Source organism: Belonocnema kinseyi, chromosome 4 (genome assembly GCF_010883055.1).
Source record: "Belonocnema kinseyi isolate 2016_QV_RU_SX_M_011 chromosome 4, B_treatae_v1, whole genome shotgun sequence".
NCBI classification, from domain to species: domain Eukaryota; kingdom Metazoa; phylum Arthropoda; class Insecta; order Hymenoptera; family Cynipidae; genus Belonocnema; species Belonocnema kinseyi.
The window spans coordinates 95163369-95183364 of NC_046660.1; the positions used below are offsets into that span (position 1 = coordinate 95163369).

General features: G+C 29.6%; 2 protein-coding genes across 5 annotated transcripts in view; one reads left to right on the forward strand and one right to left on the reverse strand.

Moving 5' to 3' along the window:
• Nucleotides 1-12946, forward strand: part of LOC117170540 (prominin-like protein) — a 122596-nt gene extending 109650 nt beyond the window's left edge. For 2 of the 3 annotated variants that reach the window (XM_033357344.1, XM_033357345.1), the window contains 3 exons: nucleotides 2403-2570; nucleotides 5586-5696; nucleotides 9220-12946. In XM_033357344.1, coding sequence (XP_033213235.1) covers nucleotides 2403-2570; nucleotides 5586-5696; nucleotides 9220-9232 — 292 coding nt within the window. In that variant the 3' untranslated portion in view covers nucleotides 9233-12946. Of the gene's footprint in view, nucleotides 1-2402; nucleotides 2575-5585; nucleotides 5697-9219 lie in introns of those variants that run through there. The other variant, XM_033357347.1, reaches the window with a different exon arrangement.
• Nucleotides 12947-13266: 320 nt separating this feature from the next.
• Nucleotides 13267-19996, reverse strand: part of LOC117171603 (intraflagellar transport protein 56) — a 10189-nt gene continuing 3459 nt past the window's right edge. Inside the window, exons 4-8 of one of the 2 annotated variants that reach the window (XM_033359050.1) lie at nucleotides 17886-18135; nucleotides 15280-15489; nucleotides 14860-15166; nucleotides 14483-14723; nucleotides 13267-13532 (exon numbers count right to left, since the gene is read on the reverse strand). In XM_033359050.1, coding sequence (XP_033214941.1) covers nucleotides 13421-13532; nucleotides 14483-14723; nucleotides 14860-15166; nucleotides 15280-15489; nucleotides 17886-18135 — 1120 coding nt within the window. In that variant the 3' untranslated portion in view covers nucleotides 13267-13420. The remainder of the gene's footprint in view (nucleotides 13533-14482; nucleotides 14724-14859; nucleotides 15167-15279; nucleotides 15490-17885; nucleotides 18136-19996) is intronic. The other variant, XM_033359051.1, reaches the window with a different exon arrangement.

Consider the following 19996-nt stretch of genomic DNA (forward strand, 5'->3'; position numbering starts at 1 on the left):
TTGTTTGAGAATTATTGAATTTTATTGAAAGTTCGTCTTTTTTATAGTAAATTAATCCTTTTGCTTAAAAATGCCTCTTTTTTAGTTGGAAATCCAAGTTTTTGGTTGTGAATTATTGAATTTTGCTAAAAATTCGTTTGAAAATTAATCTTTTTGTTTAAAAATGTATACTTTTTAAAAAAATTTATATTTATGGTTAAATATTTAAAAAGTAGGTTTAAAATTTGAAGTATTTCTTAATTAAAGTTTTCCAATTCTTTCTTCAAAATTCAAATTTTTTGTTTAAATATCTTGAGTTTTATAGAAAATTATTCTTTTTTAGTTGAAAATTGAATATTTATATTTATATTATATTACTTATATATTATATTATTATATTTTATTGCTTTTATATATTTTTGGTTAAATATTTAAAAAGTAGGTTTTAAATTTGAACTATTTCTTAAAAATTAAAAAAAATGCTTTCTTCAAAATTAAAATTTTTGTTTGAAATATCTTTAGTTTTATAGAAAATTATTCTCTTTTAGTTGAAAATTGAATATTTATATTTATATTATATCATTGTATTATTTTATATATTTTTGGTTAAATATTTAAAAAGTAGGTTTTAAATGTTAACTACTTCTTAAAAATTTTTTTAAATTCTTTCTTCAAAATTCAAATTTTTTGTTGAAATATCTTGAGTTTAATAGAAAATTCTTTTTTGGCGGCAAATTAATTTTTTTGTTCAGATATTTATCTTTTTTAGTTAAAAATTGAACTTTCTGGTTGGAAATTCTTGAATTTGGTTAAACATTCTTTTTTTCGGTGGAAAATTAATCCTTTTGTTTAATAATTTAACAACTACGTTTTAAGGGGAACTACTTTCTTTAAAATTAATTTTTTGGTTGAAGATTCAAAATTTTAGTTAAAATTCATCTCTTTGGATAAAAGTTGAACTGTTTTGTTGAAAATTTTTTTATTCTTTGTTCTTGAAAAATTACTTTGGTTCGTTTGAGGTGATTTTTGTTAACAAGTAAATGTTTACTATATAAAAAATCGTTTATTAAGAAAAGGTATTGGACAATAATCGAACCGAAAATTCTACTGTAATAAGTGTAGTTGCGCGAGAGTAACAAGATAAGTTCTTAACTATACGAAGGTACAAGAATGATTGAATTGGTTGACTGGAATATCGAGGATCGAAGGAAAGGAAAAGTGGGAAATTTTGGTAAATAAGTTAGAGCGTATTTGAAGATTATTGGTGGAAATTGAGAGGGTGGTAGCAACAGATTCTTCTCTAAATGTTGGAAGGAAAGGACGGTGGGGAAAAATTGAGAAAAAGGGCCGGAAGATACCAGATGAGACTGCGAGAGGCCGATAGAGTAATAATATTTAGGACTTAATCTAGGACCTTAGGCTCTACCGAGGTCCACCATTTCCTTAAGTACCTAGATTAACGTGCTCGGCGCCAAAGTAAAAGATTAGAAGGAGACTAAATCATAAATACATAGATAAATTTCTTAAGAGAAGAAAATATGAAACCTAAAGAATTTGGAATAACAGAAATACATAAAAGTAGAAAGTGACAATTCCAAAGAAATCTGCTTAACAGCTGTGTTGGAAGAGCCTTTATCTATCGAAAATGGTTCCTTTTTTAAGTAAAAATTCAACTTTTTATTAAAATTGAAATATTTAGTTAATATCAAATCACAGAGTCCAAGACTTTAAGTCACGTAAAAATTGTAGCTCTAAAATCACGCGCTTCCGTGAATTTAATCTCTTGAAATTTCTCTCCGTGTAGAAAATTCGTTTTTTTATAGTTTAAAATTATTATTATTTAACCAAATTAAAAGTTAAACTATTACAGTTTTGGTTCAAAAATCATGGTTGTTCATTTTAATTGTTTATTTATTACTGAAGTTAATAATTCACCACGCGGCAACGTAGACAATACAGGCATATTGGCAACTAGACTCGCTCTAAACACACACAAAAGTCAGTATAAACGTAAAATCGCATTTTATCTAAAGGCTTAATTTGCAACGGTTGTCAAAGAAGGGGGGGGGGTAAAATTGACAAAAATTGATAACGTAGTTTATGGATAATCCCATACACAAAATACTCAACTACAAGCTCGATAAAATCAACACGAAACACTCTATTGCAGGATCGTCAGAAAAAATCAGTCACTTTTTATTTTAATTTCCTCTGAAGAATGTTTCGCTTTTCCAACAAAATTAAAATTAAATTTAACGGATTTTCGAGTCCAAAACTTCTAATAAATTTCTAATTTCTGATTGCTTTAAATATATAAAATCTTTGTACATTTTTCAGACAACCTTGCAACACACTTGTATAATATTGCACATAAAAAATTGTAAACATTTCACTGAGTGCATTAATTCACTGTTTGTTTTCAGTGTTCATGATAAGAAATATGTAGCTCACAGTAGGCATCATCCTGCTCCTGCTACTTTTCCTGAGACTTATGAAGGTCCAGCAGGCAGTTATAGTGAAAGAGAAAGAATAACAGATGCTCATCAGGGCTCATCTCATAATGATTCGAGATATGCAGATGTTGCTCCCAAGTAAGTTAATTTAAATATTTCCACATTTTATTAGAAATGACGCGAGTATTATAATCAAGAGATGAACGTTTTAAAAAGTAACGATAAATTTACAGGAGTGCGAAAATCATGTTTGTATTTATAAGAGCTTGCATTTATTTTGTGCTCTAAAAATCGTCCGAATTGAAAGAATAATACATGAATCTGGTAAAACTGCTTTACGTCCCAACGGCCATTTTTTGAAAACGTTGACTTTTAAACATGTTCTTTTTTGTAGTAGAAATTCAAGCAAATCCTCTAGTAAATTTAACAAACAAAAATGGGATGGCGCGCGTCCCACAGTAGGAAGGAAGTGAACAATTTGGTTCCAATTATAATTTAGCCTACAATTCTTAACCGATTTATATTTTTTTAAAGAAAAGCCTGATACAAAGAGAATTGTTGAACTCCATTTTTTCAAAAAGGTTCTTACTTTCTTTAAATAAATAATATAACGAAAAAATGAGATTTTTTTAGTAAAAAAATGCATTTGTTGATCATATTAGCAATCATTATTCTGGTATCAGTTTTATTAATTATAATCTTCCCTAAGTTCCTCGTTTTACAAGAAATCTCTAAACCTATACAAGTAAGTTTTTTCGCTTTCAATGCGAGTTGAGTTTTTCATGCTGCCGAGATAAGATAATTACACACACTCTTGATTTTCCTGAAGAGGCGAAAGGTTAAAGAAATACGAAAAAATTGTTAAAGCGTATTGGATCTACTTTACATTTTAACTCAGCATCCTATATTTACTGGATTCGATGATCCGGGCTGGAGATAGAAAAAAAGAAAATACGCGTTACGAACTCGATTCTTCCACAGCACAGGACTTAAATGGAAACGGACGGTGACGTTTCACTGACAAGGATCCAAATTATATCAAACTTGACATGGAGCGAAACCTTTAAATCAATAAGAATTACCTGTTTTAAGTAATTCCAAGAATCCACTATTTTGAATTAGATAAATCGGAAGCTTCAAATTCGATCATCTTCAAAGATGCACCCTGGCAGTTTGTCCATCAGAAAAGTTAAAATCAGAAGGGAAATTATATAGCTGAAGGGAGTGGAATATTGGGAAGAAAGGAATTTGCTTTGTTTTTTGTAGATTTTATGTTTGGGGCGCGAACTGACGCCTCGTGTTGTCCTTTGTGGAATGGGTATCCAGTATTTATATTTTATCTTGTTTAACCAGTATTTATATTTTATCTTGTTTAATGTGTGTCTTAATTTATTTCTCTGCAAGTGTTTGATTTGATTTGATTCGATAGTTCTCCTCGTTAATATAAATAGAAATTTACCGTATAAATGTCCTCTTTTTGCGAGGATTTTAGTACGGATGCTAGAGCATCGTGAGATTCGATGAGATTGGTTGTTTGAGAAAAATGCCAAAGATTTGGAATTCTTACACATGGAGACGCTGTTGCTAATAGTATTTTCAAAATAGATTTTAGCAAAAGTGGCATTGAAAGGTTCTTAAATTTAAACGCAATTCCAATATTTTCGTATCGTTAAAAAGAAGATAGAAGGTCGAATTGAAAAATAGACATTGTTTCGTTATGTTTCTTTATGCAAAATTAATAAAACACTTCAGAAATCAACGTCGACAATTCTCATTTAAATGTATGCTGCATTTAAATTCAAACCAAAATGTTCACTTTTTTCCTTGTGTACGTCCTTGAATTTGTTTTCTGTTTGTAAATAGTGTTTCTAGATTAGAATTATGAATTGAACCTGAAAATAATAAAGCCCTATACAATATAGACCTATACAGTCACTGCGGAATTAGAGCAGAAACGCACTTGAAGAATAACAAAATAAGAATCAATTCCTCGGATATTTGTAAGGTTTTGTAACAGTTGTAAATGTGCAAAAAGTTTTAATAATTAAAGTGAAGAGAATTCTTGTTTTGTCACTTACGTTTGATTTGGTTTGCAGTTTTGCTCTTCCGTGGCAACGCCACGAATCTATCGCGTCTTCTATAAGCGAAAATGAAAATAAAGTATTTAGTATCACACTAGATTCGCAGTAAGTCTGAAACCAGTTAAAAGTTTTATCCGCTTTTGTGCTGCGTTTTATGCTCCGTTTGTCAATATGGTTTTTTGATTGGGCGCTGCTCAGCCGGATTGTCGCCAAAGGTTTTGTTTATTTTTTGTTCGAGGTTCCCACTCATCGCATACCTACGTTATGTTACTCGCGCAAAGCATTCTCTAAAGTCTAAACCTCAATGTTGTCCTTGTCTTGTTGATGCTGTCAATCCATGCGATTCCTCTGGTCACATTTTTCTCCCGGTTATTTCCAGGTGAGTGGGAACCTTGCGGGGGGCAACTTCTCGCGTCTCAATACACTTCTGCACGTAAGTTGTAAGGCTACTTACAATCCTTTGTATATTTTTCGTCCTCTTGTAATATATTATGCTTACTTATGCTCAGCGAAGTGACACCACACTTTTATATCCTTATGCGATGAATAAAGGAATGATTCGATTGTATGCTTCTTACAGGGTTTTACTTAATCCACAATTCAATAAAACACTCTACGTATATTATAGTTTTCTCAAACCATCAAATTATATTTTCACAGTTATTTATTCAGATAAACTTACATTGTACATTCTTGGTTTTTTACACTTTCGTTTTTTTGTTGTCACAGATTGACCATTGAGTACAATGATTTTTTAATTGCAATCTACAATGATTATTTTTAACAGCCATAATTTTTTAAACATATCAGAGTGCTACCTGAGCTATTTTATGTTGCCGTAATACTTGCAATGGAGATGCAGGATTATTTCACAGTTTGTTTCGTCCATGTGGCAAGTGCATCAAGGACTACCTGTAAAAATATTTGACAGGAAGAGATAAAGATTTAATGAGTGAAGATGTATTCTTGTCTTTATCTGAGTCCATTTCGTGTTTTTACAGGAAACGTCTTTCTTTCAGTTCAACGGAACAATGCGACTGAGTTGGGATAATAATTGGTATCTTTTTTATAGAAACTGGGATTTTCCTAATGGTGGTCCTCCCAGATACCAGCCTCCAGCTGCAGCTCCTCCACTCAGCAATGAATACGAACGGCCTCCCCCGTACTACTACCCTGGACCTGGGTAAATATATATTTTTAAAACATCAAAACCTCTTTCAATAAGTAGGATTTTTTTACGTATGCAGATAGTTACAAAATTTTGCAAAAATAGTTGAAAAGCTTATGAAATCGCCACAGTTTTTAGGACAATAAAGAAAAACTCTGAAGCTTCGCAGATTTATATAGTTTTTGAAATATTATAAAGAATGTAAGTTTCTTCTTGTTTTTGGTTTCATTTTGAAGCTAAGATTCCAGGCTATAATTCTGCAACGTATCAAATTTGTTGGCTTCACTTCTCTATAAAACTGTGTTTTTAACAGGAGTTTTGTAATTACGGAAATATAATTAATTGCAGTTACTTAAATCATTGTATAATTAATAAAAAAATGTATATAGCATGTGATTACTCGCCTAGGTGAACAAATTATATTTTATGGCGGTTATTTTAGTTTGCAAGCATATTCTTAACATAATGCCTACTTAGCATAAGTCTTGCAAAACAAAGTAAGGGCCCTTACGAATTTCTATCGTGTGTTCGAAATTTAAAAAGGCGCTTAGCAAAATGTTTTTTAAATGTAAATTTGACCAGTTTTTCATTTATACTAGCATAAAAGAGAACTTTACTAAACATGCTAATAATATGTTAAAAGTGAATTTATAAATATGCTACAGTTTTGTAAGACAGATCATGAACGCGTTTAGCTTTCTTATGAAGAATTTACTGTTCGGCGCTTACTGCTTTTTGACCACGCAGAGCCGAATCAGATTTTCAAAATTTTAGCTATTCGTCCTAAAAATCTGAACGACTAACCACAGCCTTATTTGAGAGGTTACAATAAATGGACTTTAATATTGTGAATAATTTTATAAGTTTTTAATTTCTTCTTTGCATTTTTGTAATATTAAACTGACAAATCATAAAAATTATTAGTTAAAAATGTCGATGTTAATTCAATTTCAGGTTTTCAGGATTAAAATTGCCATGTCTAAAGAGCGTATTTTTAAACTGTAAAAAGCCTTCTTAAATTCACGAATGAATTACTCAACATTTTTTAGCGATTTGCAATTTTTACTTTGAAGTTGTAAGTCATCAGTTGGGACTGACAATTTGCAAAATATTAACGAAGTTTAAAATAACGTTTAAGTAGCATTTTTAATATTTCTAAAAAGGCAATAATTTCTAAACATTTTCTTTTACTGGGGAAGTCATCACAGATTGTCACCTATTCACCTTTTGTCATCTATTTTCAATTTTGTCACCTTTTGTCACCTATTTTCAATTTCCTCAATATTTGTCACCTTTTTTTTAGGAATTTGTCACCTTTTTCTCCTATTTTGGGCTTTCTCATCTTTTGTCACCTTTTTTCAACTGAAAAAGTAACTTTTTATTCAAAATTACAACTTGCACACCAAATACAGTTTTTATTACACTTTTCTAATCGACGAATCTTGAACCAAATGATCGAATTTTCAAACGGAGGAGATTAAACTTCAACCAGGAAGAATTGCATTTTCAAGCATAATTTCTAATTTTTAATTTGAAATTATGAATATTTTACCAGCCAGTTTAATTTTGAAGCAAGGATGACGAATTTTCAACTAAAAATATGACTTTTCTAACAAATGAGAATTTTTACACCAAAAAGATGGATTTTCTATCCAAAAATACAAGTGTTTATTAAATCAGTTTAAATTTTGATAAAAAAAAGATTACTTTTTAAGAAAATACTTGAATTTTCAACCAGATAGTAGAATTTCTAACCAATAGATGAATTTTTAGCCAAAAGGTGATTTTTTTAAGCAAAAAATAGTCGAATTTTCCACGCAAAATACGCTTTTTCAAGTAAAAGAGAAATTTCAATCCAAAAAGGATGAATTTTGGACAACAAAATATGCCTTTTAAACAAAATAGTTGAATTCAAGTTAGTTCTGGAACAAAAGGTGACTTTTTAAGAAACTAGTGGAATTTTCAATACAATAATTAAACTTTCAAGAAATTTGTGAAGTTTTGAAGTAAACACCAACAATATAATATTAGGCTTCAATAAAAATTATTAACTCTAACATAAAAGGTGAATTTGTAGCAACTAAAAAAAAAAGATTTTTCCACTAAAAGATAAATTTTCAACCAAAAAATATTAATTTTCTACAAAAGTATAAATTTTTGACCAAAAACGATGAATTTTTCAAAAAAATCGTTGAATTTTCATAGAAAGTATGTTTTATGAATAAAAGATATTATTACTTAAACAAAAATACAATAATAGACTTTTCAAATAAAAGGAATTAATTTTCAATCAAAAAAGATAAATTTTCAATATAAAAAATTTGCATTTTTTATAAAAGTATAAATTTTCAACCAAAAACGATGCATTTTTCAAAACAATCGTTGTATTTTCACAAAAAGGATGTTTTTTTATCACAAAGGGATTATTTCTTTTAAAAAAATCCAATAATAGACTTTTTTCAATAAAAATCATTTATTTTCAACCAAAAAAGATGAATTCCCGACCAAAAACGATTACTTTTTAATAAAAGACTTTAATTTTTAACAAAATAATTAAATCTTTAACTAAATAGTAGAATTTGTAACCAAAAAGTTGAATTTTGAACCAAAAAAATTATTTATTAAAAATTCCACTACTTGGTTGAAAGTTGAACGAATTTTTTCAAAATTCATTTTTTTTCGTTAAAGATTCATAATTTTAGTTGTAAGTTCGTTTTTTGGTTAAAAAATAAAATTAACAATTCTTTTTGTTGAAAAAATGTTGTTTTTTTCTATTGCAAATTAAAATATTTTGTTGAAAAAGTCAACTGATAACAACTATAACATTTTTTGATAAACATTAATATTTTTTGTTGAAAATTCAACAATTTGGTTAACATTATTTTTCATTCTTGACTGAACAATTTTTCTTGGTAGAAAATTAATGTGTTGGTAGAAACTTCATCTCTTTTTGAGTTTTTGGTTAAAAATCCAACGTCTTAGTTGAAGATTTATCTATTTTGGTTAAGGTTTAGACTATTTTATTGAAAATTAAAAAATTTGGTATAAAATTCAACTATTTGGTACAAAATTCAACTTTTTTTATAGAAAATTCGCTTTAATTGAACATTTGTTTTTCTTGAAAGAAATTCATCTACTTAATTATTTGGTTAAAAATTGAACTTTTATGGATTAAAAATGCAAACTATTTATCTTTTTTGCTTAAAAATTTAACCATTTGGTAACGGATTTAACGAAGAGGGAAAAAATTAAATGTACTTGTAAAAAAAATAGTTTTTTTTTAAATTGAAAAGTAGTTCGCAGTGGAAGTATAAATACTCCATTTTTCAGGGTGGCCGTTTTAATCGAAGAAAAAATCTTCCGGTCATCTCCCGGTTCACAACAAATTACAACGTCTTTGTTTGTCTTATTCAACATTTTTTATCACCTATTTGCCACCTATTTTAGAAAAAATGTCACCTATTCACCTTTTTTGATGGTAATAGGTACTGTGATTACTGCTTAGGTATTGAATCAAATATTTATTTTTTGCTTCCAGAGAAAGAAATTAGGAAACAAGTGCCGTGGCATGCACAAAGGCAGCGATGAGCAGTGCGGCGATGCACAGCCTAACGCGTAGCTACAAGAGAACGCTCAAAAGCAAAACCAAATCTGGATGTAAACGAGATTACGTTTAACATGGAGTTGTTCTCGAGCGTGTCACGGACCATCAGCTACCAAATCTAACTAAAGACCAAGATAGCATAGACTGATGAGGTAGGCTAGCGATTCGAGGCTATATTTGTACTGTACGAGTCTAGTCGTAAATTCAATAATTCAGTTCTCAATTATTATTCGTGTCTAACGACCCATCGACACTGCACTTTAATTCATTTGAGCGTAAACTCGTGCAGTTCGAATGTAGCCAGTCAGCGACATCTTTCTCTGAGGAACGCGAGTCAAAAAGTTCTCGTGCGTTACACTTTATTTGTAATATTACAAATACGTATCTGTCCTGGGAATGGCGTCGCTTTGAGTTTCAGGGAAACTCTTTACAACTACGTTTTGACAAATGTCAAGCACACTTGATAATTTATTTTCGTGACTAAATTTCTCAAAATTTACTCCACACTGTACTATTTTACTTTGTTCTGTACTATTTTATTTTGTTCTGTACTCTTTTACTTCGTTGTAAACTCTTTTTTCGTTGAATCCATGTTCTAATGTACAAGGTGATTCTATTCGCGTGGTGCAATATATTGTTGCGTTGTTACTTTTTCGTTTTCTACTCAAGTCTTTTCACTGGTTTCGTGATGTGATAATACTGTACTGAAAAAAATTCGCCTTGAATTTTGGAAGTTTCGTACACTGCCAGACACTTAGTTCTTCTTTTGTAATTGGATTTTTACTCTCAGTATTAAAGTTCTTTCCTGTCCTACTTCTACAGTGTTTAAACCCGTGCTTAATTTTTTTAAGCAGACTCGATAGAAGCTTGTCGAGATTATCATTTTGTACATAATGTAAAAGTTGACGAGGCCATAGCATTTCGATCTATGGTAATTCGGAGATTCGAAGGTTTGGATTCTTCAAAAATTTTTTAGTTCGATTAGTCTGCAAATCAGTGAAGCTATCGATCCTAAAAAATCTGCGACACCATAGCGCCATATAAAAATGCCAAACCGTCATCCGTTCTCTTCTTAGGCCTCGCCTTCCCTAGGAGTTTAGTAAGTTAGGAAACTAATTTCCATCCGAGCGCTGTGATATAGAATATGGGTTTCCTCTTTGTATTCTAGCGCTTCGGGAATAATGAGTTTCACACGAAAACGAGATCAAACTTATAAATACTCGTACTCAGTGTATATGGTTCGCCGTTAAGTAGTCCTTTTACTATTATTAAAGTACTGTGTAATTTATTACCGTAAGCTATATTCCGCAATCATTCTTGCATCACGTAGGTTATAATTTGACACGTCAATCTTTAAAATAATAAGTTTCTCGTTGCGTGAGTCTGAAATAATCAGTCTGCCATTGATGGTCTGAAAAAATCACTCTGATTTTTTATTTTGCCTCAAGTTTTAGTATACTATTTAGAATTCACTTGAATTGCATTGAATTTATATTGAATTTTTTAAAATTCTATGTATGGAATTCCATGCATTCTAAAGGCTTCAAAATAATGCAAAAGAATTTAGAAAAACTTCGGGAATTTAGAGAATTCAGAATATTAAATTCAGCCGCAGAACTGCGAGACGCTATCTATCATTTTAATGCATCTCAATTGTGAACTAACCCCAGGAAGTCAAATTTTTAATATTCATTTTAATTTATGTATACAGGTGATTTTACGATTTTTTATGGAATTTAAAACAATCAATGAGCAATAAAAGTAAATATTTACGGAAAACTAAGGGATTCGGATGGAATTTTAATACATGAAATATGTACTATATGAAAAAAAGTATTAACTAGAGGTTAGGTTAGAATTGGTATTTTAGTCCTGGTGGTTTATTATTTATATGCTTTGCATATCCCGGACCAAATTCTTCTCTATACATTAACTAAAGTTCATTTAAACTTATAATATATTGAAACTTACATGACATAGCCAAATAATGATATTTTTTAAATAGATATAACACTTTTTCCTGTAAATATTAATTTTTAATATTTACTATTCGTTGTACACTCTGCAAAAAAATCGTAAAATCACTTTTAAAATTTAAAAGAATTCAAAATAATATGAGAGTTTGGAAGCATTCCAAGGAATTTAAAAGAATTAATTAATTACTCAACCTGCTGTTTGCCGCATTAGTTATGCGTACTAAAACTTGGGGTCAACTCAAAAAGAAGACTGGTTCTTTGAGAAGATCAAGACCAGAGAGTTCGTTTTAGACGTATACTCCGAACAAGCTCCGAACAAAAACCCACTTGATAGATTCTACGTGATGTATAAATGATAAAAAAAGCGTATCGATATCAGTTGAACTGTCCCCAGGGGCAGTGATTTCGGTTCTCCAACGGCGATTCAGAATCGTTGGAGAGCAAGAAGAAACAACCGAGGTTTGAAATTGAATACTTATATTTAAATATAATTTTTATTCACATTTTCCTAGTGGCAAATCAGCAGGATCTCAATTTCACTCCTCGGATTGTCTTTTTTTTTTTTAATGTTTACATCGATTAGTCTAGATTTATTGAATTATCCAAGGAAGAAAATATCAAAAGCGCAACAGGTGATATGAAAAAAAAATCGCTGCACCCTGGGCGAGCAAGACGCAAAGGGCGATTACTCATTGTCGCGGTTCTTATTGTACTTGTACAGAGTTTAAAGTTTATCTTCTATGGTATAGAGTACGCCGCCCATGCTGCCGTATTTTAGACTCCGAGGCCGGTTCAAAATTCGAGGAAGTCCGTTGATAATCCAGGGAAATCCATGGAAAGCGAGACGCTTCGCGAATCGAGCCGCGACCCGACAGCGAATTGCCAAATGAAACTTTATCTTCTTTTATTCGATACAAAGTGGAAGCACAAAACTTGTAGAAACTTTTTCTAGAAAGTGAAAAAGAAAAAGAGAACAAAAATAGAATGAGTGGTAGAGATTAAAGCAAGAAAGTAGACGCCAGAGAGATTGGGCGAGAGAAAGTGAGGGAGAGAACGTATGTATATCAAGTGAATGTATCTTTCGACACTTTTCACCTGTAACTGCATTTACTCTTTAAGGTAATGGAAACTTCAACTTGATTCTAGTGTATCTCCGGTTAAACAGATTTCGTACGTGTATGTATGTATGCATTTAAAGCAACAACGGATTTCCAAGTCGGGTGTAATAATCGAATCGTGTGATGTATAAAATTATTTTATAAATGTCTCTTTAGGAGGAGAGAAGAGGGGAAAGAGTGTCAGCCGAGATATAAAAATAAAAATAAAACAATTATCAACTGAAATCGAAAAGATTCAGTGATTGAGTCGAGAAAAATTTGGTGCTATTTTTGCAAAGTCGTGTGTAGAATAAAATGTCGGGGGCGGATGCTCTTTTTCCAAACTAGGGATTTGCTGGGTATAGAAAACCTAGGTTTTTCTGTGTAAAACGTTCTTTCTGAACATTCTTTGGCTTCGATAATGTTGAATCCGTTAGGGTAAAAGATGAATAACGATTATTTAGTTATGATAAAAAAAAGAACATCTAGAAATTGAGTGTTCCAGCAGCAGAACTTTGATACATTCTCCTGTCTGCTCAATTAATTGACAAAGACTCTGTTGTCTGAATGACTTTCCTTGTTTTATCACATTGTTGCGTTACCGAAAATTCATACAGTAGCGTTTTTTTCTGATATGTTACTGTTTGAAGCAATGTCGGATAAGATGATTTGAGTGAAAAAGAAAATATAATGCCATTGGCTATGGTATTCTTTTAATTTCGACAATTTTGTTACAATCCATTGACAATGATTTTTATTATTATATTATACTTATTATTATTACTAGGAAGAAGCAAATGTATCGCAATTTAAATAAATATATCTATTTTATATGAAACCAAAACTAAAAAATTTGTTCTGGAGTCGAATTAAATCCTTTTTGCATAATTATTACGGAGTTTTAGACTCAAAATGAATTTTGTTTTTATAAATCTTTTTTTTTATTCAAGTCGCTTACAAAATATGCAATAGGTTTTTACAAACAAGTCTGAAGGACGGAAGTTTTGTAATAATGATTAATTTTCTTATCATTAAAGGCATCTTCGTTAAAAGAAAAATTTGTTAACAGACAATTCGATTTTCTTTGCCCCATTTTCGCATGACTCGAATTATTTGCTCCACTTGTGAATTTGATGTATTCCTAAGTAGTTGAATAATCTCCGGTAATAGTTCTCTGCAATTAAATTGGTAAGTTTAATTAAATAAAACATACACACAGCGTCTACTAAAATCTAAGTTGGAATTTTTATATTTGAAAGACTCAAAACTAAAGAGAAGATTATTTATTAATGCAATTTTACGTTCAAACGTACAATATTTATATTAAAAGCCTTATAGATTGAATACGTTTAATTATAAAAAGACTTATAAATTAGACACTACCAATATGACATTCAAAATTGTACAATTTGGAATCAATAGCCTTAAAAATGAAATACATTAGAATTCGAAACCTGAAAATTATACACAATCACCAAATGACATTTAGTATTTTACTGTAATTCAATCTGAAAATTGAATTAAAATGGTAAAATTTTTATTTTATAATTTTTAATCTTAAAAATTCCAACAGAACAGTTTCGGAATTAATACTTAAAGTTAGGAGACTTAGGAAACGTCACGTTTTCAAATACAACATTCCAAAAATTAAATTATTTTAGATTTAAGAAATAAAAAAATAACATTTTTAGAATAAGGTATTTAAAAGTGTTTAATTTGAATTTTGTAAATTGAAAATTTCAAACTCAAAGCTTTCGAAACTCGAAAATTTTAAACTGCCATCTGAGAAATATGAAAAGATATTATTTCTTGTAATGGCCAGTGAGTGCATTAGATTTTTCTCCTAAGAAACAATAGATTAACAATCAAAAAATAAAATCGCTTTTTAAAGTTTAAAAATGAGTTACTTTATTTTAAATAATTTGAAATTAACAATTGTTAAATTATCTTTGAAATAATATTCGGAATTTTACAACATATAAGTAAATTGAAAAATAAAGTATAAAAATATTTTCCAAGAAAAATGTCCTATGATGGTCATCCAGTATTAGGGCGAAATAGGGCACTTCAAATAATGTTTCTATTTAAGCTGCTATTCTAAAATTGGCCCTATGTAATACTTACTTTGGTAATTTCTCTACAACAACGTATTGAAATGTTCCACAACAAGCACCACGTTTTCCTTCCCAGTGTTCTGGTGTTGGATCCATTCTTTCGAGCATGTCGAAAGCTTTAGCAGCATACCAAAATTCACCAACTTTGTAGCAATTGTTGGCGATCAGCTGAAGGAGACTGAATGATTCCGCTGATGTGTCCATTTTCAGGTAAAGCTCCCAAGCCAGTTGACTTTTTTTATTCATTATATCTGCAGTAAACATCAATTTTTCTGATAACATTATTATATTAACTGTATTGAATTATTTGAAAGTGCTTCTATAAATTAGATTTTTGCAGATATGTACGTGAATTGACTGGAAAGAAACAATTTTAATAAGACTTACAGCAATATGCCAGGAGACTTATGTAAGTGTAATCATTCTTGTACTTTTCATTTCGAACAACTAAAAAAGCTTCTTCTGCCTCTTTATAATAACCCGCTGCTGTCTGAGCTTGAGCATAATTCAAATTGAAGCTGTCTTCGTTCGAGAAGTAAGTCTTTATGGATCTCAAATATACCAGGACTTCCTCAAATTGTCGATATAAGAAGAAACAAGAAGCCATAGATTGTCTGCCAGGAATTGTATCACATTCTGATGAAGATGAGCCTACAAGATGGAAGAATTGTTCAGCCGTCTTTATGTTATCGCGCTAAAAAAGAATCTTTATTATTTGCCTCGAAAATTAGGTTAAATATTCAATCATATCTTAATTTTAAGTAATTTTCTTGTGAATAAAACATGATAAGTTTTTGAATTACTTACAGAACCTGTTTCCTGACCAATTACAGCATTGACTATTCCTTTTAAGATGTATTCTTGCGGGACAGTAGGTTCAAGATCTTTAATTAATTCATACGCATCGTGAATTTCGTCCTGCCTCAGATAGTAGATCACTAAATTTAATCGGGCTTCGGGTAACACATCTACCAAATTTGGTAAAACTTGAAGAGCACCTTCGCCTCCTCGAAATACCTATACACAATAAGACGTGAGTTTTTGGAAAATATCTGTCGGCAACATTTTCATGATTTTTTCCAACCACTATTGAAATCTGGTGTAAAAGTCTTCATGAAATCTTTGGAAATCTTTAAAATCCTTGTGAAATCCTCTGAAATATTTTGAAATCTTTGAAATGTTTGAAATCTTAGTGAAGTCGAAGAAATCGTTAAAATCTATGCGAAATCGTGAAAATCTTTGAAATCTTCGTGAAACCTCAAAAATCTTGTAAATCTTTTTGAAATTTTGGAAGTCTTTGAAATCTTTGTGAAATTACTCAAATCTTTTTGAAATATTTTTGGATTTGAAATCTTTGTAAATTTTTTGAAATTTTGTGAAATCATTAAAACTATTGTTAAATCTTTAAAAACTTTGTGAATTCTTTTGTAATATGTATTCCGAAATATTTTTAAATCTTTGGAATCTTTGAAATCTTTGAAATGTTTGAAATATTTCAAATTTTTTGTGAAATATTTGAAACCATTGTGAAATGTTTTCATTATTTGTGTAATTTTTCGAAATCTGTAAAATATTTGTGAAATCATATAAATCTTAATGAAATATTTGTGAAACCTTTGTGAAAACTTTGAAATCTTTGAAGCTTTAGTGAAATCTTTGAAATCATTATGAAATATTTTAAATCTTGAGAAATATTGGTGAAATCCTGGAAATCTTTGTGAAATCTTTGAAACATTTGTGAAATCATAAAAATCTTTGTGAAATCTATCAAAATCTTTGAAACCTTTGTGAAATCCTCTAGAATTATTTTTTTTATCATTGTAAAATCTTGGAGAATTTAATGAAGACTTTTGAAATCTTTTGAAAGCTTTATGAAACCATCTGAAATATTTTTAAAATTCTGAAATATTTTGACTGTTTTTTGAATCTTTGAATTTTTTTTGAAATTTTCGAAATCTTTTTCAAATATTTTAAATCTTTATGAAATATTTTGAATCCTCTGAAATACTTTCAAATCCTTTGGAATCTTTTAAATCGTTAGAAATCTTGGAAACCTTTGTGAAATCTTTTGACGTGTTCGTGACACCTTCTGAAATATTTTTCCATCTCTGACATCTTTTGGAATCTTTGAAATTTTTTGAAAACTTTCTAAAATCTTTTAAAGTCTTTAAAGTATTGGAGAAATCCTAGTAATATGTATGTCATTTTTATGAAACCTTTGTGAAAACTTTGTAATCTTTGTGAAATCTTGTTAATATTTGTGAAATCCTAGAAGCCTTTGTGAAATCTTTCAAACATTTGTAAAATCATAGAAATCTTTGTGAAATCCATAGAGATCTTTGAAACCTTTGTGAAATCCTCTGAAATTATTTTTTTTTATCATTGTGAAATCTTGGAAACTTTAATGTATACTTTCGAAGTATTCTGTAAGCTTTATGAAACCATCTGAAATATTTAAAAAATTTTGAAATCTTTTGACTGTTTTTTGAATCTTTGAATTTTCGTGAAATTTTGGAAATCTTTCTAAAAAATTTAAATCTTTATGAAATATTTTGAATCCTCGGAAATATTTTTTAATCTTTTGGAATCTTTTAAATCGAAATCTTTTAAAATTTTGAAATCTATTGACTGTTTTTTGAATTTTGGAAATTTTTGTGAAATTTTGGAAATCTTTTTAAAATATTTGGAATCCTCGGAAATATTTTTAACTCTTTTGCAATCTTTTAAATCATTCGAAATCTTTGAAATCTTTGTGAAATCTTTTGAAATGTTTGTAAAATCTTCCGAAATAGTTTTAACTCTTTGACATCTATTGGAACCTTTGAAATGTTTCGAAAACTTTGTGAAATCTTTTGACGTCTTTAAAGTATTGGTGAAATCCTAGAAATATTGATCTTATTTTTGTGTAAACTTAGTAATCTTTATGAAATCTTTTTTATGTTTTGGAATCCTTGATATCTTTTAAAAAATTTGAAATATCTGTTAAATCATGGATATCTTTCTGAAACCTTTAAACCATTTGTGAAATCATGGAAAGTTTGATGAAATCTATCAAATCTATCGAAATCTTCAGAAATATTTCTGAATCTTCGAAATGTTTGTGAAATTTTCGAAATCTTTGAAATCTTTATGAAATCTTTTAAATTATCAGAAATATTTGTGAAATCTTGGAAATCTTTGTGAACTCTTTGAAACCTTTGCGAAATCATAGAATTCTTTGAAATCTATCGAAATCGTTGGAACTTTTGTGAAATCCTTTTAAAAAATGTGTATTATTGTGAAATCTTGGAAACTTAAATGAGTACTTTTCAAATCTTTTAAATCTTTATAAAACCGTCTGAAAAATTATTATTATTATTATTAAAATTATTAAAGTATTCGAACTCTTTAGAAATATGTTTCCTTTAGCATACCACCATGTTATGCTTGATCAAATCGTTCCCGAAATTACAGGAACCTGAGAGTTTTTCAGTCAGCTGCTTCATTTCTGCTTGAGCAGCATTTCCGTTGTAAAGTCGAAAGTGATTACAAGCTTTCAGATTAATTGCGATTGCACTGTCAGGGTACCGCTGTAAATAAACTTGAAGAACTTCTTGTGCCGCGTCGTAATAATCTAATTTGTAGTAACACAATGCTACGTACACGTTCAAAGCAAAATAGTCTCTAGAAAAATATATTTTACGATTTATTATGTAAATTAAGCATTTCATTTCGTTTAAGATTGATTTTAATTTATATATTTTTGTTTATAACACATGTATAATTTACTTATATATAATATATATGGGCGTCGGCATAAAAACTAAAAAGGAGCTCATGGCCGATTTTAGTTTAATCATATTATTTTATAGTTCAAGCGCTAGATAATACTAAGACCTATATTGATTTTTTTCTTGAAAAGCGGTTTTTCGAAGTTCCATCTTCAAAAATGCCCCGGGGCCTTTTTTGTTAAGCTAAAGGATTTGCTTAGGGCTTAAAATGTCGGAAATTTATCCGGCTTTTTTACTCTATACTAGGGTGGGTAAAAAAAACGGCGGCTATATCGCGACAGTTTGCTTCTCTGGATGAAAAAATACTCTCCTGATTTTTTCAAACTTAAAAAAAAATTAGAGGTTTCAAGCATCAAATTTACGTAAAAAGTGAGATTCTCGTCGTTTGCGATTTTTTAAAATATACGTATTAGTTTTAGAGTAATATGAATAAGAATGGCAGCTAATACAAAGGAGAAAACTCTAATTTTGTGTCCGATTTAAATAAAAAAATTATTCGTCTCTATTAAAAGTCATAAAATGTATGGCCTCTTAAGAACAGACAAATATATGAGCATAATTGTACCCCTAAACATTTTTTGTAAGGATTGAAAAAATTCTCCGACAATTCCCATTCAATAGAAAAAATATATATATAAGAGGGACGAGATGAATATTTTATAACCTGGGCATTTTATAACCGTTCTATAACCTATACAATTATATTTTAAAGCAATTTTTTCTTTAACAAGGCTTTGAATAGTTTCTTCGCCATTAAGATTTGATGAAATAGGAATATACATAAATACGACGAAGCAAGAATAACTTATTTCATGTAAAATTATTTTTTGATGTTTTCTTATAATAAGAACAAACATACATTAGAACGATTTATATTTTGCTTATTAGGAAAAATGTTGGAATGTGGGGATGAGTATAAATTTGAGTGATCTTTTTATGTTTTTTTGCTCCTTGAATAAAAATTGATAAAATTTAAGTAATTACTGGTTAACTTTGACAGATTCTATAAGCGAAAAGTGAGCCACCAAAAAATTATTAGAAAATTACTAATTTGATTAGTCGAGATATTTCCTAATTCAAATGTCGTGTCAAAGACTAATAAAAAATAAAAAAAATTCAGTTCTGGTCGTTGATTGTTTTTATTCATAAATACTGTTACAAACAATTATTAAAGAGATTCTAGAAAGCATACAAAATTTTAATAATGGTACGTATATGTTTTGCACAGTTTTAAGGACAATTTTGACAATGGTTGTACTGGATGTTTTTTAAATTAACAAATGAAAAGTTTAAATGATTTTCTCATTTTTTCTTAGAAATTTCAATCTTTTTACAAAAAATCAAGGAGATAAATTTTTATTCGAGCGAAAGATTTTAGTATACTTTCAAGAGATCTATCCTCTATATAGAAAATATGAATGTTTGAAATTTTTCTTAGTAATACGAGGGTAGTTCAATAAGTCCTTAGAATGACCAACATATCGCGCGCGAATCGCTCCAAATCATCTGTTTTCAGTCAGCACCACTCCCGACTAGATATATGGTGCAGTCACAGTTCACATCTTCTGAGTTTACGTGTTTTTATAACCAATTGAAAAAAAAAATTGTTCGTTAAGAAAAATGAAAAAAAAAACGAGTTCAGAGCGGTAATAAAACATTTTTATTTAAAGGGTTTAACTCCATATGAGATAAAAAATGAATTGGACTCAGTTCATGGCACATCTGCCCCTGCCTTAGCAACGGTTTATAACTGG